The sequence below is a fragment of the Symphodus melops genome (genome assembly GCF_947650265.1).
Source record: "Symphodus melops genome assembly, chromosome: 7".
NCBI lineage: Eukaryota > Metazoa > Chordata > Actinopteri > Labriformes > Labridae > Symphodus > Symphodus melops.
The window spans coordinates 27,828,551-27,854,315 of record NC_136697.1 but is presented as its reverse complement, the minus strand read 5'-3'; the positions used below and the strand labels follow the sequence as shown (position 1 = coordinate 27,854,315).

General features: G+C 48.4%; 1 protein-coding gene across 2 annotated transcripts; it reads left to right on the top strand.

The window, feature by feature from the left end:
- The first annotated feature begins 383 nt into the window (after positions 1-383).
- dnaaf11 (dynein axonemal assembly factor 11) lies at positions 384-20,653 on the top strand. 2 transcript variants are annotated; one of them, XM_079347311.1, is made up of 12 exons: positions 384-468; positions 1,697-1,864; positions 1,964-2,041; positions 2,421-2,593; positions 2,678-2,898; positions 3,065-3,244; positions 9,169-9,246; positions 10,012-10,077; positions 10,749-10,818; positions 13,026-13,121; positions 13,458-13,537; positions 20,327-20,650. In XM_079347311.1, exons 1-12 carry the CDS (start codon positions 459-461, stop codon positions 20,523-20,525), a joined length of 1,419 nt encoding a protein of 472 aa, XP_079203437.1. In that variant the 5' UTR covers positions 384-458; the 3' UTR covers positions 20,526-20,650. The 2 variants fall into 2 exon arrangements, with proteins under 2 accessions (XP_079203437.1, XP_079203438.1); XM_079347312.1 differs by lacking the exons at positions 1,697-1,864; positions 1,964-2,041 and having other exon boundaries at positions 400-468; positions 20,327-20,653.
- Positions 20,654-25,765: the final 5,112 nt, after the last annotated feature.

Below are 25,765 nucleotides of genomic sequence, written 5' to 3'. Positions count from 1 at the left end.
AAAGTCACAATAATGAGATAGTACACAATAATTTGGTTTAAAAATGAGAAATAATGGGATAATAAGTCAATTTTACATTATATAAGTTTATAATTACTTCATAACGAATGTCCAGATTCCAGAATAAAGAATGAGTTTAAGTTCATAATTATCAGATATTTAATCAGTTTTGTTAAAAAGTGGAAATTAAGAAAGTAGCCTAAGACTTGTGTAAAAAGTCAAAATTATGACATCAAATATCAAATTAGTGAGATAAAAAGTTAAAATTAATAGAAAATAACAAATTTATGAGATTAAATGTTTGAATTGTGAGATTGTGAATTGTTTTACTGGCGGAAATTAGCTTCCACGGCTTCCACATCAGATCTGTAGGTGCAGAATGAGTTGTGATTTCCCTACGGCGCGTGAACGCAGCACCAGGTTGGTTTCTATGGTAACGGCTGACAACACGGAGGACGATGGTTTACAGTGAGTTAAAAAACGAAAACCCTTTAAAAAAAAAAAACTACTACATTTAACTGCGTGTTTAAAGCTGCCAGTAAACACTGAGGTTCAAAGTATCCGTTTAACTTTGTGTTCAAAGTGACAGCTGTGTATTTTAAGAAGTTAAAAACCTTTTAAAAGTTCTTTCACATTCCGGTGTTACGGTTTAAATGGTGACCGTGCTGATTGGTGACTCTAAGCCGAATGCGTCTGTAGCTGTAGCAGCGACGTGGTTCAAAGAGGGAAAGTGTTCCAACGATTGTCTCTTTATTTATTATTTATCAGACATATATTTTAAAATAGAGTCGGGACACTTCCTGTTGTAACTACGACACACGACTCACTCGGCAGGAAGTCTCCAGATACCACGGTCACCATTCACACCGTAACACCGGTAAACTGGTTCGCGATTAAACCAAATTATTTGGGATGTTTTAGCTCTCTTGGGGATAATTAACGTCAACAGCGGTTATGTTAATCTAATTAAAATAATCAAGCATATCGTGTTTGTTCATAAAAGAAGCCTAGTCTTTATTAAAACATGTTACTGTGACCTCAGGTAGCTTTCACTGCTGCTAGCCTGCTACCCAGAAACTTAGATAAAAGAAATTAAGATAAAACAGAAACATGACAGATGGTGTTAGTGCAGCTTTATTTACTCTCTCCATATTAAATTATAAATGTGATCTCTACTATCAGATAAAGAAGACAGAGGAGGTGTAACTCATGTCAGAGAGGAGACAGGTGAAAGGGATCCACAAATCAATATCACATATTAAATATTAATACAATTTAGGCACAAGACTGAACATATTTAAAAATGTTAAGGAACAAAATGTGATAACTGCAGGAGAGGATTATCAGCTTTACTCTGAACTGTGCTTTAGTCACTATATTGACTTATATGAGAAAAAACAAATACTACGTGTTAAAGCTCACACCGTACATGTAAATAAAAACAGCATCCATACCGACATTCAAACGTACCGATCCGATCCTTAAGGACGTCGCTCGACACACTGCATCGATTGGTCTAAAGAATCGTCACTTCCTGTCCAACAACGCTAACGAAGGACGATCACATAACGTGCCATGTTTGAACATCCTGTCGGGTTTTCTAGATAATTCTGAAAATAGAAGCATGATGAGTGTGAACCGTCGTGAACCAAACCGCCTCACGTGGCTTTAAGAGAGTACCGTTGTGTTCGTCCAGTCACAGAGGAGATGGTCCGAGGGCGGGCCGAGCACAACGAGGGCGAGATCTCCTCCCTGGAGGAAGTGTCTCTTCATCAGCAGGACATCGAGAGGATCGAGCACATCGGCCGCTGGTGCCGAGACCTGAAGATCCTGTACCTGCAGAACAACCTCATCCCCAGGATAGGTGAGACCTCCACACGCCTCCCTACAAACACACCTCCAAACCACACAGCTCAAAACCTGAAGTTCTTCTCCTCCTCCGCTGCACCTCTTTAATCTCCAGAGAACCTGGGCCGCCTGAAGAAGCTGGAGTATTTAAATCTGGCTCTGAACAACATCGAAGTCATCGAAAACCTCCAAGGTCAGTTTGCAGAAGTTTTGGATCAGGATGATGTCGTGACTGCGAGCACTGAAGCAGATCAGTTAAATACCCAGCGAAAGGCCCTGAGAGGAGACCGTCCTGTCTCCATGGCAACAGTCTGTTTATGACTGGGCGTTTTTTTACCTCGGCCGACTCGGAGCAAAGAGGATGACACGATCTGTAGGAGGCTCAAATACAGGGGGAAGGTCACATGTTGGAAAAGAGCGCCGGTGACGTCAACGGCGCCTTTCTGAAAACGATCAGCGATCAGCTCGAGTGCTCGCAGAAACATTTTTAACAGCAGGGTCAAATCAGGAAGTGAGCATGTCTGAAACTCGAGGGCCTGAAACGTTCTTCTTTCTCTCCTCGCCGTCTTCAGGCTGCGAGAATCTCCTGAAGCTCGACCTGACGGTGAACTTTGTGGGTCGTCTGAGCAGCGTGGAGTCCCTGCAGCACAACATCCACCTCGCAGAGCTGTTTCTGGTGGGGAACCCCTGCACCGAGTTCGAAGGCTACAGGCAGTATGTGGTGGCATCACTGCCGCAGCTCAAGGTAGCCAATCAGCACACGGGCTCAGACGGCGGTCTAAGTGTGTGACAAACGTGACGTTTAAAGGTGTGACTCCTCCTCCTTCAGTTCCTGGACGGGACGGAGATCAGCCGGTCGGAGCGCATCGGAGCGTCTCAGGGACTGGAGGAGGCGAGGAGGAGGGTCTGGGAGCAGGAGAGGGAGTACCTGCAGAGGAGAGTGAGGGAGAGAGAGGAGGCGCTCAGGAAGGCTGCAGGAGACGAGAGAGGAAGCACGGAGAGGAGAGCAGGAAGTGATGGACGCTGGTACACGGACATCAACAACACCGCGTGAGTACAAAACCTCCTCTCTCCGTTAGCTTGAAGTCTTCCATCAGGGATGAAGGAGCGCTGTGTTGCATCATGGGAAGTGTAGGACGATATCACCTCCTCTGCTGCAGTAGTAAAAAATATTCACCCTGACGTTTCTTTATGACGAAGTTTTCTGTCTCTGCAGTCCGGCGTCAGACGAGAACAAGGAGAACCAGGAGAACCAGGAGGTGGAGGAGAAGATGACCTCTGACCTGGACGAAGAGCAGCTAGACAGAGAGTTCTGGCACACGCCGTGTTCGTTCACCCCTGAATCTCGCCTGGAGGCTCACCGCCACCTGCAGGAGAAGAAGAAGGCCAAGGAGACGTGAGTGCTGCTGACTGTCACAGATCAACACAGACCTGCAAGTACGAGCTCAGAGCAGCTTTCAACACCTGCATGAAAACACACGACACACCCCGAGATTCAAAACTCTACATGCTGTGATTCTGTTGTTCTTTATTTACACAAACAAACAAACAAACAAACAAACAAATATAAACATTTTAACACGTTCGCTTAATCTCAGATTTCACGTCCTTCTGTTTTTATTGTTTTTACACTTTTTTTTTTGCCTGAGGTGGGCCAACTGGGGCTCTGAAGTGTGGATGTGCGCACACACACACACACACACACACACACACACACACACACACACACAGACACACACACACACTTCCATAGTTTACCCTCTCTAACACGGCATGCAGGATCACTCGAGGTAACGCGGGCTGAAATCCATGAATTCAACCGACATGTTGTAGTTCAACGTTTCAGCCACCGGGTGTCACTGTTACATCAACCATCACGGTGCTGAAGCTGGTCCAATCAGTGGACAGACTCAGTTAGAGCCCGCTCACTCCACACATTTTGTTTTCCTTCGTGGGGGGAAACTTTTCTCTCAGACAGATGATTGGATTCTTTTTTTAAAAACTACAGAGAGGTGAAACTCCTCCTCCATTATTTGTTGTTGTTTATAGATAGATAGATAGATACTTTATTGATCCCGAGGGAAATTCAAGTTATGCACAGAGAGAAAACTGGGAAGCAAATAAGAAGCATTTTTAACCCCTCTGCACCCCCTTTTTAATGGTCTGAGTATGAAAGGCTTAACTTCAGAGATCGTCACAGCGCCCCCTGCTGCTCTGTCATGGACAACGGCGTGGAGTCTGTTTGTTCAGGAGAAGGTCAGAACATGTTTCTCCTTCATGTGAAGAGGAGAAATCAATGTGGAGTATGTTTGCAATGTTTCGATGGTTAGTGAAGTGCTGCTGTTACCGGTCATTTAAGGAAACGTTCGATCACCCGGGGGAGAAAAAATCAATCAGAGCCGCTTCATCGACCCCGGGTCAGGTGGTTTGTTTTCAGTCCGACAGCAACAATAACGTTCATGTTGTGACAGTTAACTGAGGCCGGCTCACAGCTTCATCTGTCGGGTTAATGAGACGCGTTCAGGGTCACGACAGCAGCTGGGAACTATCTGTACTGTAACAGGACGACGTGTGTGACTACTGACGTCCGTCGATGAGCTGGAGGAGACCAATCACCCTGAAGGATTCTCAGCGTCTGTCACCGAGCTGGACGTCGTCTGAACACTTCTTCTTTTTGGTCTTTCACATTTCTTTGAGTGTTTTTTTTTTTTTTTCAGGACTCTGTCGGATCAGAGAAATCCACGCCAAGACAGAAGTTGGTCCGGGAAAAATATCTCAGTAGAAAAAAACCGAATAATTATTCTGAAAAAAACTCTGCAGAAGTTTGGTGAAAAACTTAAATGAGTTCTTCCAAGCAAAACATCCTAAAAATGACAGAAGTTCACCCTATCCGTACGGCTCCACTGGTTCTGACAGAACATGGCGTCTCAGCTCTTTCTATTTATTTCCTGTGGGGAGGCGGTCATGCAGGACATGTGGGGATCGTAGAAATTAGAGAAGAAATAAACTTGTTCACAATAATCTTGTTGTATGACAGGCAGCTGAAGGTGCTGATTAAAAACTTTGGTTTTGAGACAGTTGACAAACTTCTCTTTTCAAAGGAAGAATGTAACTTTTCCATCCAGTAGATGTCGCACCTGAGCTCCCAAATGAGAACAAAACAAACTTCTGATTGATGACGCCTCCATCATCCTGCAGCGATTCACCTGTGTGCTGCATTGTTGTGTTAGCATGCTAATGTTAGCGCTCTTTAGTTAGCTGGTAACTTCAGTCACCTGTGTGCTGCATCGTTGTGTTAGCATGCTAATGTTAGCGCCATTTAGTTAGCTGGTAGCTTCAGTCACCTGTGTGCTGCATCGTTGTGTTAGCATGCTAATGTTAGCGCTCTTTAGTTAGCTGGTAGCTTCAGTCACCTGTGTGCTGCATCGTTGTGTTAGCATGCTAATGTTAGCGCTCTTTAGTTAGCTGGTAGCTTCAGTCACCTGTGTGCTGCATCGTTGTGCTAGCATGCTAATGTTGGCGCTCTTTAGTTAGCTGGTAGCTTCAGTCACCTGTGTCCTGCATCGTTGTGCTAGCATGCTAATGTTAGCGCTCTTTAGTTAGCTGGTAGCTTAAATCACCTGTGTGCTGCATCGTTGTGTTAGCATGCTAATGTTAGTGCTCTTTAGCTAGCTGGTAGCTTAAATCACCTGTGTCCTGCATCGTTGTGTTAGCATGCTAATGTTAGCGCTCTTTAGTTAGCTGCTAGCTTCATGTACACTGACACAGAATGATCTATCAGTGAGTATGTTCTTCTTCTTCTTCTTGACTCAAACAGCTTTTATACACAAGGGGAGGAGCCATGTAAACACAGCTCTGACAACAACACAGCCAGCAGGACTCCAGCTTCTCCCTCACTGTAGACAGTCAGGACTCACACACACACATTCACACAGAGAGAGAGAGAGTGGATCTCTTCCTTTGAAACATTACACAAAAACACGTATGTGTGCGTGACGCTGCCTTCACACACGCGTCAGCGGTGACATGTAGGAGACAGGAATGGAGCATTTAGGACGAAGAGCTTCAGGGCACAATAGATGCTGACGATCGTGTCTGCTGTAGTTTGAGGACTCAGAATGCTGATTGTTCTCAAACCTCCAGAGAGAAGGGAGCACAGCTGTCTCCATAAAAGAGCCGACAGGACAGAAACAGGAAGTGATGTCGCTTCTTGTTTCCTGTGAGGGACGATGTTCACACAGGATGGATGTGACCATCTGTCATGTGATGATCCTCATCATAGTTTTAAACATGTGCTCGCTGGCCTCCTCAGCCAATCAGCTTGAAGTCGGGCTGCTGGAGTCGACGAAGCATTCGTTAAAGCCTAATTCATTATCCCTCCATGCCACTAATTAGAGCTCACCCTTAAGGTGACCCGCGTGCCGGGGCGTTAATTGGCTGTGTGTGTGTGTTGCACGTCGTCTTCTCACAGCGCTTCCTGTCACACACACACACACACACACACACGATCAGTCAAGTCGAACATTAAACATTTTCTGCTTTAAAGGAGAATTAGAAGTTAGACTGCAGTACCCATTTTAAACACTAGGGGAGTTACGTATTGCTCCTTTAGGACTCCTCCCTCTGATGCTTTTTACCGTTGTCACAGGTTTGAAGCCTGCTGAAGGTCTGAGAGGGTTCCTGCACGGCGGCGTCCTCAGGTCTTCATGGACGTGGGGGCGTCCTCAGGTCTTCATGGACGTGGGGGCGTCCTCAGGTCTTCATGCATGTGGGGGCGTCCTCAGGTCTTCATGCATGTGGGGGCGTCCTCAGGTCTTCATGGACGTGGGGGCGTCCACATAAATCTGACATGTAATACATCCAGCATTAATGATACGTGTGTCCTCCTCTGCTGGTCCAGACCTGCTGAGGCTCCAGGGTCAGCGAGGGGCTTCATCTCTGTCCGAGGCCGCTGTGACGGGGGGGGAGGGGAGGGGCTTCCTGCTGGCTCCCATTATTAAACCTCTCAAACGTAAAGGTGTTCAATGCCCCGCCCACAGGACACCTCGGCGCCGAGCTCGTTCAGCACTTTCACTGCTCTTCTCCCTGTGCAGCTCGATGAAACCCTTCTGTTCTGAGAAGTCACAGGAACGTCCCCGGCCTGCACGCCGTCCTGCACGCCGTCCGAGCAGAAAATCAGCCTTTTTACCGTCTCGCCCTCGCGCGTGGCTGTCACACTTCACCGACTTGATGCACGCACTCATGCAGTCACTGGATTGTCAGGGAAGACGGAGGATTTTTTTTTCGGCTCCTGAGGTGGAAGTTTGCGATTAGGGGTCAAACAGGAGACGAGCAGCGTGCACGACACAAACTCAGCGTGGCTTTAATAAGGTGGAGGGACGCTGACGGGCTGATGGATGACTGCAGGGAGGAGACAGACAGGATCCTACGTGAGATCATGTTTAAATAAAGATTTTAATCACATGATAAACTGCTCTGTGCACACGTGCAGATCGTTTCAGATTGAGAGCTCCTGCAGGTTGTCTCTCCTGCAGGTTGTCTCTCCTGCAGGTTGTCTCTCCTGCAGGTTGTCTCTCCTGCAGGTTGTCTCTCCTGCAGGTTGTTTCTCCTGCAGGTTGTTTCTCCTGCAGGTTGTCTCTCCTGCAGGTTGTTTCTCCTGCAGGTTGTCTCTCCTGCAGGTTGTCTCTCCTGCAGGTTGTCTCTCCTGCAGGTTGTTTCTCCTGCAGGTTGTCTCTCCTGCAGGTTGTCTCTCCTGCAGGTTGTCTCTCCTGCAGGTTGTCTCTCCTGCAGGTTGTTTCTCCTGCAGGTTGTCTCTCCTGCAGGTTGTCTCTCCTGCAGGTTGTCTCTCCTGCAGGTTGTCTCTCCTGCAGGTTGTCCCTCCTGCAGGTTGTCTCTCCTGCAGGTTGTCTCTCCTGCAGGTTGTTTCTCCTGCAGGTTGTCTCTCCTGCAGGTTGTCTCTCCTGCAGGTTGTCTCTCCTGCAGGTTGTCTCTTCTGCAGGTTGTCTCTCCTGCAGAAAGACGGCAGCAGGATGTAATCAGGAGAATTCACCTTTGACGCTGTAACTTTCTGCGTTGATGGTTTCAGGGTGGATGGGGTCCACACTGAGGCTCTGCAGAAGGCGCTGGTTGAAGTTCTGTGGATGCAGAGAGCTGTCTGAACACATCGTCCTCAGCTCTGTCTCTGAGCAGCAGCAGAGGAGCTGTCACCGCTGATGTCCCCATGACTCAGCGCTTTAACAGACGACCTGTCAAATAAAAAGACACAAAAAAAGACTGTGCAGCGCCGAGGGAGGAGCCCCCCCCCCTCCCCCCCCCCCAGGAAATATGACAACAAATGATGGGATCTCTGGATGGAAATGCACTCCTCTCATGACACCCGGTCTTCTGCTCAGAGCGGTGACGTCCAATCACAAGCAGCTCCTCGACCTTAACCACCAACGATCATTAGAAACAGAAAAATACAATACTCGTGAAAATTAAGCAATGTCAACATGTGTTTCCCCTCACACACACTCACACACACACACACTCACACTGATGCTGGTTAAAGTCTAAATCAATGGAAGCTTGTGATTGGTTCAGAGGTTAATCTTTAATCTAAACGAGCGGTTAGATAATGAAAGTCTGACATGATTTGGTTTATGAGGAACGCCTCCTCTGATGAACGGTCGCCTGCTATAAACCAGTCGCTCCACTCGCTGCACGCGGCAGGCTGTGACGGACACACACACACACACACACACACACACACACACGTGGGTCCATTAAGCCCGCTGAGCAGCAGATAAATGAGCGGGGCGAGTGTTTCGGCGCTCTGCGGAGGGTCAGCAGTCACCACCTCCTCCAGCTGTAAATCTGCCACCGCGTGTCCGAGGAACCTTCAATCTGCTGGACTCAAGGATGCTGCCTTCATGTTGTTATTGGACACCTGTGATGAGTCTGAGCGGGGACACACACCCTCTCTCTCCCTTTAGGATCATATTTAAGTTAGATTAGACAATAGATTCTCTTTGTTTTCTGTGTGTGTGTGTGTGTGTGTGTGTGTGTGTGTGTGTGTGTGTGTGTGTGTGTGTGTGTGTGTGTGTGTGTGTGTGTGTGTGTGTGTGTGTGTGTGTGTGTGTGTGTGTGTGTGTGTGTGTGTGTGTGTGTCTTTAAAGACGGTCTGAGAAGAGAAGCTGCTCTCTCCTTCACCCAAGTCTTCATAACTCTCTATCTGTCACCTGTTGTCCTGCGTGCACACACACACACACACACACACACACACACACACACACACACACACACACACACACACACTAATGCTTCCTTGTTTATCTGCAGAGATAAAGAGAAGAAGCCGAAGGCCCCGAGGACGCTGATCACGGCGGACGGACGAGTCATGAACGTCAACGAGCCGAAGTAAACAAAAACAAACTCCAAACACGATCTGTAACAAAACGATGATTCTCTCGACACATCTCAGCAACGTTGTTGTTTTTTTTTTTAACCTGCTACGATTGAGACCGCACGCTGCTGCAGCCGTCGACACAAAAGAAGGTGATTGGTTGTAGTTTAGTTCGGAGCGACGACAGAACAATCAGCTGCTTCGATCTGCCGTCGGATCAGAACAATAAAGAAAACGACCTCCTTTTATTACTTCCTCCTGGAAGTGACCACACGCCTCAGCCGGACAAAAAAAGAAAAAAGAAAGCCAGCAGGTGTGATTGCTTTATTATCAGCCTTCGGGTTCTGATGCCCCCGCCCCTCCGAGGCCGCGGAGGTCGAGGCCTCAAATCGCGGCTGATTTCATTTGTGATCTGATCTGAGGACACGCTCAGCTCTGGGCTCTTCTCCTGTCATGTGATTTAGTAGACGGGACAGGAAGTCACGGCGTTAACAGACCTGTCACACTGTGAGATAACCACACGCTGCTACCAGACGACCATAATATTCTTTTAGAGAAGTGCAGCGAGCACCCGATACAACAGGACACAGTGGGAAAGTATTCAGTGCGATGGGAGGTCGAGGCCTTCGACCCGCCTCAGGCTGAACATATTTACGAGTCTGTGTGTGTGTGTGTGTGTGTGTGTGTGTGTGTGTGTGTGTGTGTGTGTGTGTGTGTGTGTGTGTGTGTGTGTGTGTGTGTGTGTGTGTGTGTGTGTGTGTGTGTGTGTGTGTTTACAGACTGGACTTCTCTCTGACTGAAGACGAAGACAACAACACAATCGTCTTAGACCTGGCAGTGTACAGGTACGTACCATGAGCCACTACAAGTTTGACTTGTTCATCATACGGCCGAATGCTTTTTTTTACATTTTACATCTTTAATATTTAAAATGTTCTCTTAACCTGAGTCACATCTAACATCTGGAAACATGTAATTACATTAAAGACGCAGCATGTAGCTCCTAGTGTTTAAAATAAGTACTGCAGTCTAAACTCTAATCATCACAGAGAGCTGTCTCCCCCCCTCCTCTTACACAGGTCAGCATGTGGTGGACACTGTAGCTTCAGTGTTTAGCCAGCTCTGCATGTAGAGACACTGTAGCTTCAGTGTTTAGCCAGCTCTGCATGTGGTGGACACTGTAGCTTCAGTGTTTAGCCAGCTCTGCATGTGGTGGACACTGTAGCTTCAGTGTTTAGCCAGCTCTGCATGTGGTGGACACTGTAGCTTCAGTGTTTAGCCAGCTCTGCATGGGTCTGTAAAGCTTTCTGCGTTCTAACCTCTCTCCATGTTTCATCTCCAACATTGATCCTAGTTTGAGCAGCTTTCTGCTGCTGGAGCTTATTAGAAACATGCAGAGGCTTTTTAGCTCGGGTACAATCACTTCTATCTGAAGCAGTTCCACTGCCCCCTCTGCATGTTGTCACAGACGTTAACATGGAGCTCCACACGCTCTCTCCCCTCTCTGTCCTCACAGACACATGGACACCTCTCTGATGGACGTGGACATTCAGCCGATGTACGTCAGAGTGAGCGTCAAAGGGAAGGTACGCTGAGGGCAGATTTTTATAAAAAGCAGTTGGTAACCTTTAGGATCAGACAAAACAAGTTTTTCATCCGCTCACTTTTGTTCTGCTCTCTCTGAACTTTCCAAAGGATGCATTAATTCAAGGTTCTTTACTTCCTAAAGGGCAGCAGCACACATCCACGTCCACGTCTCATTTTGAAGCCTCGGGTTTATAGGTCAGAGCACAGCGAGGAAACTTCCCTCCATCACACAGAAACATTTACGGATGTTTGTGCGGAGAAACGCTGAGGGTCGGATTCCCTAAGCAGGGACTGTGCTTCGTTTTCTCCCGCTGTCTGCTGCATGTCACGCTCTGATTCATGAAGCATGCAGACACAAACACGTCCTCAGAGTGAAGAGTGTGTGTCTGAATGTCTGCACTCTCTCGCTGTCTGTGCACGTGTGTGTTTTCCAGCCCGTGTGTGTGTGTGTAAGCATGTCTTAGTGTCAGAGTGTGAAAATGTGATTACGGATATCTTCTTCTATATTAAAAGACTTCAAGGTGGAATTGTTTTGGAAAGTCTGAGCAAGTCGACGCTTAAAAATACTGCGGCGCAGTTACCGCCAACTCTCAGCAGACGCTCGTTTTTTCACTCTAAATGTGCGCTGGTGTTGGGATTCTTACACTTTTTGTAATGACGCTCATCTGCATGGAAAGAGGCACATTTCCCCCGGTGGCTCATTAAATATGACACAGGTGCAGTTAAGGGAGCATTTAACCCTTTGTGTGTGTTTCTGCCTCACACAGGCGCAAAAGCTGCACAATCCTTCCGTCACTCAGAGCCGACGTTCCTATCATTTTTGACATGCGAATTAATGCATGAGCTCTTCTCATGTTTATGATTCTCTTAATCGTGTTGTTCAGCAGCTCTCCTGTCGTACCGTTGGGTCCACGGTTTGGCGTGATGCGACCTGCTGTAAGTTCAAGGACACGCTGCTCGTTGGCGAGTCGCTGCAGACTGCAGTGCGACGGATAAAAAGTCCGATTTCCAGAGACTAAAAAAAGGGCTGTCAGAAGCTGCCGTGTCATCACATCTGTTTCAGACTGTGACGTGCCGACACGTTTATCACAGCCGCTGTAAAGTCCCATCCCTCCCTGAACTCCAGACGCTCCTCATAAAGGCCGAGTCTGCCGCTGTAAATCCAAAGCTGATCAGCCAAAGAGTCCACGTCAGGTTCAATAAAAAGACGACTCATAATCTTTAGATTTATCTGCAAAGAGAGGAACATTCAGCGTTTCTATTCACCCTCTGATTTCTTCTCCTGAAGGAAGGATTGGATCTGCTTGTCATCTTACACCGCACCCACAATAACGCAGATGTTTAGAGTGTGGAAGATTAACTGAAAATACAGGAGGTCTAATCTGAGGTAGAGGTAAACCTGCTGATCCTCTCCCTGACTCATCGAGCTGCCACGATCCAATCAAACCTGTTAGGGGATTTAGAAAGCGTTTGATAAAGTCAGCCTGTTTGTGTGTTTGTACGTTGGACTCCTGGCTGTCCACTCAGCTGCAGAGAAAAGAAGGTGGAGGGTTTTAATCTCCTCCAAGCAGAGCCTTAAAGCCTCAGAACACAGCGCAGTAATCTGACAGGTGTTATATTGGTTTGTTTTCGGAGCTCTACAGGTTTAGAGAGCTGCAGTCCTTAAGAGTCCTCCATGTCACTTCAAGCTCTTCTCATGTTTATGGTTGGTTTTATTATGCCCGGGTGCGAGCCTGATTGGACAGTTGGTGTGATTTACACCGTGATCCATCAACTCAGGCCTCCTAAATCTCTCCTTAAATAAGATCTTGTTTAAGGGGGGAGCCGGAGGGGAATTGAGCGCCGGAGCCATCGCTTAGGCGTGTTCATCAAATCAGCATTTCTTTCTGACAGCTGCAGGGAGTCGGGCGTTTTCCTTCGCCAGCCCGCTGTGAACGCGGTTTCCCCCTTAATCGCCTCCTGAATAAAAGAAAGGTTGATTGAGAAATGAATTTCCCACCTTCCCCCCACACGGGTGATTTTGGTTTCCACGTCAGAGTTTGCAGCAGTGATTGATTGCGAATGTTCTCGTTCACAGCTATTCTGGTCAGTGTACCTATATTAAGCTCCACTAATGATTAAAGTCATTTGACACAGCGGGACGGCAGCCGTGCCAGATCAGCGCATTAATCTTTCTAATTAAAGTTGTGAATAATTTACTTTGCAGATATTTCAGATAGTCCTGCCTGCTGAAGTGAAGCCCGACAGCTCGGCGGCTCAGAGGTCCCAAACCACCGGACACCTGCTCGTCAGCATGCCGCGGGTAAGTCCGGGGACGAACGTCCATCTGAGCCAGTCTGTTCAACCACAACATGTTCCTGCTGAACTTCAGGCTGTGTGCTGTGATTATTTAGTCCTGCCAACGGGGACGTGGCGTTTTGATCTGTGAGGCGTAATGAGCGAGCTCTTTACGGCGGCTATAAAGAGAGAGAGACAGATGCTGATGCTGCAGAGTCAGAGCTGCTGCCACTTACCCTCCATATGGTGTCTCTTACATCCTGCAGCAGAGCGTTCAGTGGAAAAAGTTCCCTGAGTGGAAGTGTGGAAGATGTTTGCACAGGTAACAAGGTCGCTCTGATGATTGTTTGTTTGTTTTCAGGCTGAAGGTGAAGTCAAAGTCACTCGTCCACCCAGAAGGTCTCAAACCAGGAACAGCAGCTCGTCTGAGGACAACAAAAGGTCAATCTCACTGCAGCAGCAAAACCTCATGATACAGACATCAAAATAATATCATATCCGTACTGATGTGTTTTCGTTTGTTGCTAACGGCAAACTAATAGTCGGGGTAGCATCTATTCATATTTGAGTATAGCCCCGTTTCCACACAGCAGTCTGATCCCATTTGTGTTTCCACAGCCACCCGTGCCCTATGTGGTAGGCGGCGTGTAAGCCGGATGCTAATAGCCATGTCAGCTACGTAATAGCGTCACATGATAGCAGCTAACCGCTAACTAATAAATTCAACAAAGGAGAAAAATGCTACACAAACAAAACCAACGCTGGAGACATCCAGCAGTTCATCTCCTCTGTCACTGTCATGTGACTCTTTATTACAAGAACGTTTAGCTCCATCTTTTCAGGTCGGCTCGACGTTCTTGGCATCCCAACGGAAGTTAGCCTTAACCTGGTTATTTGGGAATCGCTGCAAAATGCACGCCGTACCGAGACGAACCGAACCGGACCGCTCGGTGGAAACGGGGCTCATGTGGTTTGAATACTGGCCTCTACAGTTTGAACTTGGTTACTGCAGCTGGAGTTTTTTCTTTCGGTCGCGTTGGAGGCAGGTGACGTTTTTAAAAACGACGTCAGCTGACTCATCAAACTGCGGGGAGTCGAGTGGATTTGGGAGAATCGCACAGATTGATTTAAAAGTGAAATGTGAGCTGCTGGCTGTGAAACCACCTCGCTGTGACTTTATGGGCGGTTTAAAATCCAGATGAGGTGTAAAGAGCAGAGCTGCAGCCTGCGGGCAGCGGTGTGTTTATCAGAGTCAAGTGTTGGTCTCCATCGGCCCTGGTCTTAGTCTTTGCTCGGCCTTGAGTCGAGTGGAACATATTCTAATGCCTCTGGCTTATCTGGTCCCTGTTGTCCCAATTACACATGAATGTTGTATATTAAACGCTCTGCATGATTCATTTTATCAGCCGTGTTGAATGCAGCGCTCCCCCTGCTAATGACTACACACCGGCTACTGATAACCTTGACCACAGCTGCAGCTTTATACAGTACCTGGGGGGGGAAGAGGGAGGGGGGGGTTACTCATACTCCGCTCGCTCCTGGCACTGCTTCTCTCGCTGCTGCTCGGTCATATTCTGAGTCCTGAGGAGGATCGTGTCTATTCTTAAACCCCAGAGTATGAACCGAGACGTAGCTCTGAATCAGTGAAGCAGACGGGGGGGGGGAACAACCATTTTAGCTTCTCCTTCTGTGACCACGTCAGTCATGATGTGAAACTCCGCTCGAAATCAAAGAAACACAAGCTGTGGATCCAAGAAGGTGAAACTATAACTGAGCAGAGAGGAAGCAGCAGAAACGTCTCTGGGTCTCATGTCGTACGTTTGCATGTCGGTCACATGGTCTGATTCTTCGTTCGTGCTCGACACAAAATAAAAACAGTTTCTTGAACTGGTTGATTTTCATCACGACTCATTTTCGGCACCTCTCCTTCGTGCAGTGGAGTCAACCTGTCTCCGTGAGGCGTCGTTTAGACCGCTGCTGCTTCACCTCTCAGCGCCGACCCATCAGTACGCAGAGCGTCGTCACCGAGCTGCCCGGAGGCGCCTCGTCATCGCACCGTCGTCATCATTAGCATTTTTATGACCCTCTCGTCCTTCAGCCGGCCCCCATCAAACACTTTAAAGAGCCCCCGGTATCCTCTTCTCTCAAATTAAACATCCCATTAAAACGCTAAGATGCTGCGGCGCCGCGGCGAGCTGCATCATTCAAACATGATGAGGCACGACCTTTGACCCAAGGCCAACTCACAGACTCTACACTTGACCTCCAGCGTTGGGGGGAAGTGGATCTGAAGGCAGTGACTGACTGTGGAAGAGGATGACCTAAGGCGGGCGAGGTGTGAATTCAGTAACGAAACATAATCTCAAACGTTCGGATGAGTTCAGGTCCCGAGAGGTCTGGATGCTCAAACTGAATGTGGGTAAAGTTTCAGATCAGGAAGTAAACGTGTGTTGGAGTAATTCCAGGATGAGTCTGCAGAGGGCGCTGCAACGATTCCCCAACATGAAACCAAGAATTTCACAGGACGGCGTCAAACCTCTACGTAAACATCTTTACACAGACTTTAAAAATGTTGAAGACGTAACATTCAAATCCTCGAGGGGGAAGCGTCGACCATTCAGAGTAGAGACGCCCCTCCCCCCCCCACGGCTATGCTAACGGTTCAAACTGGTGCAGCTGTGGCCCGCCGTGGTCTTGGCTCTGGAGGAGAGAAGTCCTCAGCTTCGATGTTTCGTTGCATCTCCTCCGTAGCGCCTCAATAATCTCGCTAAACTCGTGTTGCATTAACGGTTGGACGCTTGCGGCAGGAATGAGTGTTGATACATTGACGTTCAAATGGCGGGGTAGATCCACGACCATCGTTTTCCTCCCCAGTCGTCTCATTGGTTGATCCAGCTGAATGTTGAGCCCACTCTGCAGTTAAAGTGAGGACTTTATCACGTCTTTAACACTCAGGACTCCGGGGTCTATCTCAGCCTCTGAAGGGCCACATACAGTCTGCAGATAGATCATAATGCATGAGGCCCCTGGTGCCCTCTGGGGACTGATTGGATTATCCACACATGCAAAACAACAACTCTTTTATGAACCTCCTTCACCCCGGCGTCCTGACCCCGACGTCAGCCCGGCTGCACGCCGTCCAGCAGATGACCTTATCGATACGGCAGCACGGAGCGTTATTAGTCTGCTGCTGATGATGTGGTGTGGATCGCAGCTCGATGCACACACACACACCTCATTACCTCTCAGGTATGACGAGCAGCGGGCCATTACAGGAAGACTTCCTAACCGGGGAGGTCGTTATTATAGAGGAGGCCGGGACTAATGAGTCCATCCATCTCACGTTACAGGAGTGCTGAACGTTAGCTTTAGCTTCAGCCGTAATCAAGATTAGTGTTTGAGCTAAACTTAGACCAGCCTCTGAAAAGGCCTGTTGCATTATGGGTCATTAATACAGCGGCCCTCACACACTGCATGACTTAGAATCAAACATTCGGCTTTGTGAATAAGGAATAAGAATCTGCTTTTCTAGATTTTAAAATCTTGTTTTGGATTGTTGTTCGGCGCTGCACGTTGTTGCCTCACAGCGAGAAGGTTCCTGGTTTCGTGTCTGGGACCGCCCCCCCCGTGCATGCGTGGGTTCTCTTCTGGTACTCCGGCTTCCTCCCACAGTCCAAACCACATGCTTAAAGATAATTTCAGTTTAATACTTTAAGATTAACAGCAAACATGCAGTTCAGTTGATCTGCATGTTGCGCGAGAAGCTAAACGCATCAGGTCGTTCAGATCACGCCGTGTGACGTGTTTAGTCTGGTTCTTATCCGTCTCTGAATCTCTTCCACTACAAACCTAATCTTCTCCGGATCAGCGGCCTCAAACACACAGAACCTGCTGATGTTGTTACCGCAGCCGATTACAACTCAATTACACATGTTCCCCGTCAATGAGCTCATAAGAGCTTAGTCACAGTAATCCCTCGTTCACCTCGCCCGCTCTGACGTTAGCATGCATGGTGTCACCAGGTGTCAGAGTGACATGTTGCTCCTTTGGGCTCTATGGAGACTGACTCACTGCAGGAGACAGACTCTAGTGGACACTGGAGGAACTGCAGCTGTAAAGTTGGACATTTTAACATAGAGCTCTATGGAGACTGACTCACAGCAGGAGACAGACTCTAGTGGACACTGGAGGAACTGCAGCTGTAAAGTTGGACATTTTAACATAGAGCTCTATGGAGACTGACTCACTGCAGGGGACAGACTCTAGTGGACACTGGAGGAACTGCAGCTGTAAAGTTGGACATTTTAACATAGAGCTCTATGGAGACTGACTCACTGCAGGAGACAGACTCTAGTGGACACTGGAGGAACTGCAGCTGTAAAGATGGACATTTTAACATAGAGCTCTATGGAGACTGACTCACTGCAGGAGACAGACTCTAGTGGACACTGGAGGAACTGCAGCTGTAAAGTTGGTCATTTTAACATAGAGCTCTATGGAGACTGACTCACTGCAGGGGACAGACTCTAGTGGACACTGGAAGAACTGCAGCTGTAAAGTTGGACATTTTAACATAGAGCTCTATGGAGACTGACTCACTGCAGGAGACAGACTCTAGTGGACACTGGAGGAACTGCAGCTGTAACGTTGGACATTTTCACATAGAGCTCTATGGAGACTGACTCACTGCAGGAGACAGACTCTAGTGGACACTGGAGGAACTGCAGCTGTAAAGTTGGACATTTTAACATAGAGCTCTATGGACACACTGTCCGTTCTTCTCGACCGATCTAAAAATAGACACCTGCTTCTTCTCTCAGCAACAAAATGTGATAAATTACTTTCCCATTTTCTGTGGCCGAGCTGGTAAATTACCTGCAGCAGAGTGAATCACTGCAGTGAATAAGGACGGGACTGTATGTAGCAGTGTGCCGACAGTACAGTATATATATATAAATGTGTTGTGTGCGTCCTCTGGCAGCTTTATTCCCCTCTCAATAAACAAGTGTCAGAATGCAGCGAGTAATGAAGGGGCTCCTCCTCCGGTGTCCTGCTGCTGTTTACTGTCAGCTGCTGGGCTGGAGATTGAATTGTAATTGCCAGGTTTACTTCCAGGAAAATCAGCACCTTTTTATTCCTCACATCCCACCTCAGACGCCTACAACAGGCACCGCGGCGCGGCCGGATTGAAACATCAGCCGCCCTGGAATTCCAATACTTGTTCTTTCTAAACAAACTTTGGTTCGACCGGTTCCAGGAGTCTTAAAGATGTTTGTTACGGGTCAAACGACCTGATGAGAGTCTGTGTTTGCTGCAGGCTTTCATTCTGCATCATTAAATCATGAGGGACTCACAAGAGTCCATTAGAGGGAACTGAGACCGCATCAGCTGGGAAGTGTTGTGTTCAGGTTCACACTAACAAGAGGCCAAGAGAAACCCGAGACCAGAGTGAGCCAAGACCCAGACCAGACCAGGACCTTTAGGTATCTGGACCGAGTCAAGACCAAGACCTTTAGGGATCTGGACCGAGTCGAGACCAAGACCATATGGATCTGGACCGAGACGAGACCAAGACCTTTAGGGATCTGGACCGAGTCAAGACCAAGACCTTTAGGGATCTGGACCGAGACGAGACCAAGACCTATAGGGATCTGGACCGAGTCAAGACCAAGACCTTTAGGGATCTGGACTGAGTCAAGACCAAAACCTTTAGGGATCTGGACCGAGTCGAGACCAAGACCATATGGATCTGGACCGAGACGAGACCAAGACCTTTAGGGATCTGGACCGAGTCAAGACCAAGACCTTTAGGGATCTGGACCGAGACGAGACCAAGACCTATAGGGATCTGGACCGAGTCAAGACCAAGACCTTTAGGGATCTGGACTGAGTCAAGACCAAGACCTATAGGGATCTGGACCGAGTCGAGACCAAGACCATATGGATCTGGACCGAGACGAGACCAAGAACTTTAGGGATCTGGACCAAGACAAGACCAATACCTATAGGGATCTGGACCGAGTCAAGACCAAAACCTTTAGGGATCTGGACCGAGTCAAGACCAAGACCTTTAGGGATCTGGACCGAGTCAAGACCAAAACCTTTAGGGATCTGGACCGAGTCGAGACCAAAACCTTTAGGGATCTGGACCGAGTCGAGACCAAGACCATATGGATCTGGACCGAGACGAGACCAAGAACTTTAGGGATCTGGACCAAGACAAGACCAATACCTTTAGGGATCTGGACTGAGTCAAGACCAAGACCTTTAGGGATCTGGACCGAGATGAGACCAAGACCTTTAGGTATCTGGACCGAGACGAGACCAAGACCATATGGATCTGGACCGAGACGAGACCAAGAACTTTAGGGATCTGGACCGAGATGAGACCAAGACCTTTAGGGATCTGGACCGAGTCGAGACCAAGAACATTAATATAGAAAAATAACCGACTTGTGTGCACGGGCGTGTTACTCGCTCAGACACTGTCCCTGGTGAGGTTGCCACGGTAACAGGGGGATGAAAAGGAAATTATGAATGGGAGCTATTAATTCTTTCACAGAGAGGTGTTTTCCTTCTTATTACAGTAAAGACACAATGCTGTTCAAGTCCACCCAGTCTGAGAAAAACAAGAACACACACACACACACACACACACACACACTCACACACACACACACTCACACACACACACACACACACACACACACACACACACACACACACAGTAATGATGGGATCCCTGGAGATGATTTTCAGACCATTCAGCGCTCACCACTCGTCCCACTGTGTGGTCGGAGGCCGGAGGCTGAAAACTCTCACATTGATTAATCGTTAAAATAAACGACTTCTTCGTAGTGGGGATGGAAGTGATGACTTCACGGCGAGATCGATGGCGTGTTAACGCCGCGTCTTCACCCCGGAGATGATTCCGTGTCCTCATCCTGAAACAGCTCACACTGAAGCGTTCAGCTCGAGTCCTTCCCGTCGTGTTTCAGGTCGCACAGCGAGTCACCACAGCTGCAGAGAGAGAGAGAGAGATGACGTCTGTGATGTCACGGCTCGTCTGTGATGTCACGGCTCGTCTGTGATGTCACGGCTCCTCTGGCGCCTCCGTGTGCGAAGGATTGTTTCATATAGAAGCTGAAGCATAAAGTTTAAGATATTTATAGTCTGTGTCCTTTAACCCTTTAAGACCTGAACGCTGCTGATCCATGCTATACTCTGCAGGGACAACAGCGCCCCCCAGAGGCTGGAGGTGGATCCCAGCAAGAGCACCGCCGTCGACCTCGCCAACATCGTCACCAAACACCCGAGCAGCAGACAGGGTCCGCTGGAAGCCTTCAGGGAGGCTCCGCCCCCGACCTCGAGTCCCAGCGAGTCCTCTGAAGGGTTCGTGGACGACTCCGACGTCCCCCCACTGATATGAGACAATAACACACACACACACACACACATACACACACACACCTGGTCAGACTGCGTGGGAGATTTTTCTTTTTTTAAATGTGTTGAAGAGATTTAAAAGTGCAGCTTTGTTTTTCCTGTTAGTTTTGTTTCAGGCCTCAGTAAACAAAAACCTTGTTTCATTTGTCTGCTGAAAAAAAACATTTAATCATTTCAAAAAACTATTAAAATATCAACAATAGATTCAGATTCACTTCCTCCTGTGGTTATTAAATCCATAAACGCAAAGTAGCAGGTTGTTAAGTTAAATATGTTTGGGGTTCAAAATAAGAAAAAAGGGGAGGAGTCTCGTTCAGTCTGATCTTTTTTATTGGACACCAATAAAGGTTTGAAGACTGAAGATTGATTCGAGCCCACAGGAATCTGGATCTGGACCGAGACAAGACCAAGACCTTTAGGGATCTGGACCGAGTCAAGACCAAGACCTTTAGGGATCTGGACCGAGTCAAGACCAAAACCTTTAGGGATCTGGACCGAGTCGAGACCAAGACCTTTAGGGATCTGGACCGAGACGAGACCAAGACCTTTAGGGATCTGGACCGAGATGAGACCAAGACCTTTAGGGATCTCGACCGAGTCAAGACCAAGACCTTTAGGGATCTGGACCGAGACGAGACCAAGACATTTAGGGATCTGGACCGAGTCAAGACCAAGACCTTTAGGGATCTGGACCGAGTCAAGACCAAGACCTTTAGGGATCTGGACCGAGTCAAGACCAAAACCTTTAGGGATCTGGACCGAGTCGAGACCAAGACCTTTAGGGATCTGGACCGAGACGAGACCAAGACCACGACCTCATGCAGTGTCACATGACGCAGGACATACATGACATTATATATGATATAAAACAACATACAAACATGGTGAATATCGGAGGCACGACGTGTCGAAGAGCTGCAGGAAAAAAAACAAAACCCACATTCATATTTCAGATGAAGAGAAAGTATAAAAATGTTCCCTGAGTTTGTTTGAAAGAGAGAAAATGAAAGTAAGTTTTGTCCTGAACGCAGCAGCTGGAAGGACGAAGCTGCAGAAAATCAATGTGCCCAGTGAGCTCGACTTCGCCCCCCCGGCCTCTTCGTGTGTTTCACAAGCTCCTGCACTTCTGTTGTCTTCTCTCTCTCTCTCTCTTCTTGTGATCCTCCTCCTCGCCGCCGGCTCGCTCCCCAGAGCTCAGGAGCCGACACCCTGCCAGAGTCTGATCAGAGAGCCTCCTCTCGGTGCCCAGAGGACGCCGGGGCCAAACTTATTTTTGAAGCTTGCTCATCTCTCCTTGAAACTCTGCTGAAGTCTCGCCGCTCTTTACTTCCCTCTGAGTTGTCACCCGAAAAAGCTTGGAGGTCACTGGCTGGTCCCTGGAGCTGCTCTGAGTGCCGTCACCGCCGCAGCGCCTGGAGGGAACATTTTTGGCTTTGGACCATCTTCCCCTCCTGACAGCTCGGCTCGTCTCTTATCATCCCGCGGTTCTATATTTGGACCGCCTGCCTCGCGTGGAGCTTTGGATGTGTGCGGCTGCTTGTTGCAGGAAGCCTGTGAGACTTTAACATGTTGGTGATGACATGAAACATCTGAAATGTGATGATCTATGTACTCTAGCTCTACGCTGGACATTGGATGTGTTGTATTGTTGTCTTTCTGCGTCCCTGCAGAGGAAATCTACTTCCTGTTTGATCAGACGGGGGGGGGGAGATAAGAACCCGAGAGTTGGATTTTCTGGTGTTCTCTGAGATTAAAACCCACAGACTGAAAAACGCTGATCCACCTGCTTCGGCTCCTTATCTGCTCCATCGCTGCGTCATCCTTTTTTTTTTTTTTTTCCCTGTGTGTTGCCATGACAGCACACAGTCCCACTGGTTTTGAACACAGCACACTGACTAGAAGTTCTGGACTGCGTCCGACAGATAAACATGCTCAGAGTCTGTTCTTACATTTCATCTTCTGCAGACTTAAAGAGCTGATAAACATTAAAGGAGCAGTCTGTCACTCCCCCCCTAGTGTTTAAAATGGGTACTGCAGTCTAATCGTTTGGCTGATTGGTCCTTTAACTCTGAGATGAGATGTGGTCGGGTGTGTCTCTGTCCCAGGGGCTGATGGGAGTTTGTTAGCCTCTCTGGCCTGGTGTTAGCGTTAGCATGTAGCTCAGGGGGGAAACGACTGCCAGCTTTGAGGGCGCTGCAGCTCGGCTTAATTAACGCCATGCAGACACTCAGCGGGGGTTACGTCCTGCGAGCGCGCGGCGCGGTTGCACACGGAGCACAGAGATTGGATCCCTGCCAAGGATGAAACATCAGATCGGATTTTTGATTCTTTAAGACAACAACATTCACAGGAAGACGTTTTGGTCTTTTCTTTCTTCTCCGGGCTCTCCACCTTCCCTTCTCTCTCTGTCTCTCCCTCTCTCTCTCTGTCTCTCTCTCTCTCTCTGTCTCTCTCCCTCTCTCTCTGTCTCTCTCTCTCTCTCTGTCTCTCCCTCTCTCTCTCTGTCTCTCTCTCTCTCTCTCTCTCTCTCTGTCTCTCTCCCTCTCTCTCTCTCTCTCTCTCTCCCTCTCTCTCTCCCTCTCTTTCTCTCTCTCTCTCTCTCTGTCTCTCTCCCTCTCTCTCTCTGTCTCTCTCCCTCTCTCTCTGTCTCTCTCTCTCTCTCTCTCTCTCTCTGTCTCTCTCCCTCTCTCTCTCTCTCTCTCTCTCCCTCTCTCTCTCCCTCTCTTTCTCTCTCTCTCTCCCTCTCTCTCTCTCTCTCTCTCTCCCTCTCTCTCTCCCTCTCTTTCTCTCTCTCTCTCCCTCCCTCTCTCTCTCTCTCTCTTTGCAAAACTCTCTTTGCAAACTCTGCAAACAGGAAGATGGATAAATTCAGGATCTGACGTGTCGCTGGATGTTTCTCCTGCAGAGAGTCCGAGTGAGCTGACTGATATAATCAGGAGAATTCACCTGGAGCCAGTGGGAGGGGCTTAAACTGCACCTCCACTCTGCACTTCACATTCACAAACACACTGATTCTCATCATAGAGTCGTATGGAGGACGCTGTGTTTCCATCATTCCAACCACAGACAGAAAATAAAATGCTGTTCTGTTCAAAAAGCTGCACGAAGCTCAAAGTGTCATCTCATCATTCAGGCTGCGTGATGTGTTGATGACGTCTGCAGGTCGAGTGCTCCACGCTCCGCTCGCCACAAATCTGCGTATTAAAATCAAAGCAGCCCATCAATCTGCTCCAACCGCCGCTGTCAGCGACCGCGTCCCAATCCCGGGATTCATCAGAAAACCAGCCGCACGCCGAGTGACCTTCTCCACGTGACCTCTCCTGTTTGACTCCATTTCACCTCTCTATCTGTGCGAGAGGAAAATCCAATAATCAATACTTCCAGCAGCCCCCCCCCTCCCCCCCCCCCCCCCCCCAATAAATAAATAAAAAACAAACATCCAGATTAAGGTCAAACATTCACCTGTATTTTCTGAGTTACGGGTTTATAGACGAGTGCAGTTGGGTGCTGTGTATTTCCTGGATTCATTATAATAACACCCGAAGGCCTCAGGGCGCCGCCGCCGCCTCCAGCAGATTGGATGCACGTCAGGCACCTGCCTCGGTCACACGTGGTGATTAATGTCGATGGGCGAATGATTGATTTGTTTATTTTAGCGTTGGTGCTGAATCGTTGTATCTGCTGGACTGTCGAGTGTCACTTCAGCAGAGGCTCCATCCTCCGGGAGCCGACAGCTGGAGTCATTTTTCACGGCGAGCGGCTTGATTCACGACGGCTGTAAGTCAACGAGCGTCTCCAGAGGCCGAAACACACGACAGCGTCACATGTTGCTCCCGTGAAGGTTACAGGACAGAAGAGGGGGTTTTTGTGGAAACGCTTCGGCAGGCTGCGGCGTCCTTTTTTCGGTCTTGGAGAAAGTGCTGAGCTGTGAGGAGACGGCGTGTAACAGGAACCACGGCGCTCCGAAGACGCTCCCAACCAAAATGAAGTGCTGATGTCAGGGATCCTCTTTCCTGCTCGTCCTGTTTTTATGAAACCCAAACTCTGTTCCTCGAGGTCTGAGAGCCGCCGAGCTCAGTCTTGGTTTCAGGAGGACGCCATTACCCCCCCCCCCACCACTCTACCCCCCCTTAATGAATGAAATGTAGGTTCTGGTCCAGTTCTAGCGGCCTCTCTCCTCACCGCGTGTTATGAAAGGCAGGTGAATAAAACATGTGAGCCACATCATGCCGACATAACGAACACGCCTGTAACGCCTTTGAATTATTCACCGGCTGGAACGCTGACAGAGACGCCCTTCTGTCTCCACGGGAAACCAAAACACTCGCTGGCTCGGAATAAACAGGAAACACTCAAAACACCTGGAATCCAAATCTGAGCGCACACACACTCGAGCGGCAAAGAAAACGACTCCTCCTGATTTTTATTCCAGACTCAAACATCGGCGAACATGTTTCATCCTTCCAGCTGTTATCACGTCGTGTGGTTCACTTCCTGTTTCCTTGTCATGAAGTCTAACAGGACGTAGTTCCTCCCCTTACATCTAAAGCACCGTTCCAAAATTCTTACAACTGAACTGAGGAGAGAGGATGGAAAACTCAAGACGAGCCTCCTTATTTAGTGTCACTTCCTGATTGGATGTCGCAGCACATCAGACTTCAAAGGTCACATGATGCAAACTTATTTTTATAGTACAACATGCAGTCTGTCTACAAACCCCCCTGTGATGAGAAAAGTCCGTCCTCTCCGTCTTCTGCCTGCTCCACTTTTCAGAAAATGTGTAAATGAGATTTTCCCTTTATGACATCACAAAGGGGCAGCAGCCCCTCCCATTCATGACATCACAAAGGGCAGTAGCCCCTCCCCCAGGTGGGTGACACTCCCACAGCTAGGTGTTTGTTCTGCCCTCTGAGTCTGCCTTCTCACCGTAAACAATAGGACATGGAGCCAGAAAGCAGCGAGTACACCCGAGCCCTTCCAGAGAGGGGGCGTGGTCAGACACAGCTCATTTACATATTTAAAGCTACAGACACAGAAACAGCCTGTTCTGAGCAGGGCTGAAATAGAGGGGTTTATAGACCTGATCAAATACAGGATCAGAGTGGATTTACAACAACACACTTCACACACATGAAGAGGAGCGAGGACACTGATTTCACCTGAAGAGGAAGAGGAGATCATGTGACCTTCAAAAACGGGTCATCATTTTACTACATGTGTCCC

Coding starts and splice junctions, on each gene's coding strand:
- dnaaf11 (XM_079347311.1), top strand. Junction 1,865..1,963: donor CAACCTCATCCCCAGGATAG/GTGAGACCTCCA, acceptor TTTAATCTCCAG/AGAACCTGGGCCGCCTGAAG. Junction 10,819..13,025: donor GAGTGAGCGTCAAAGGGAAG/GTACGCTGAGGG, acceptor TTTACTTTGCAG/ATATTTCAGATAGTCCTGCC.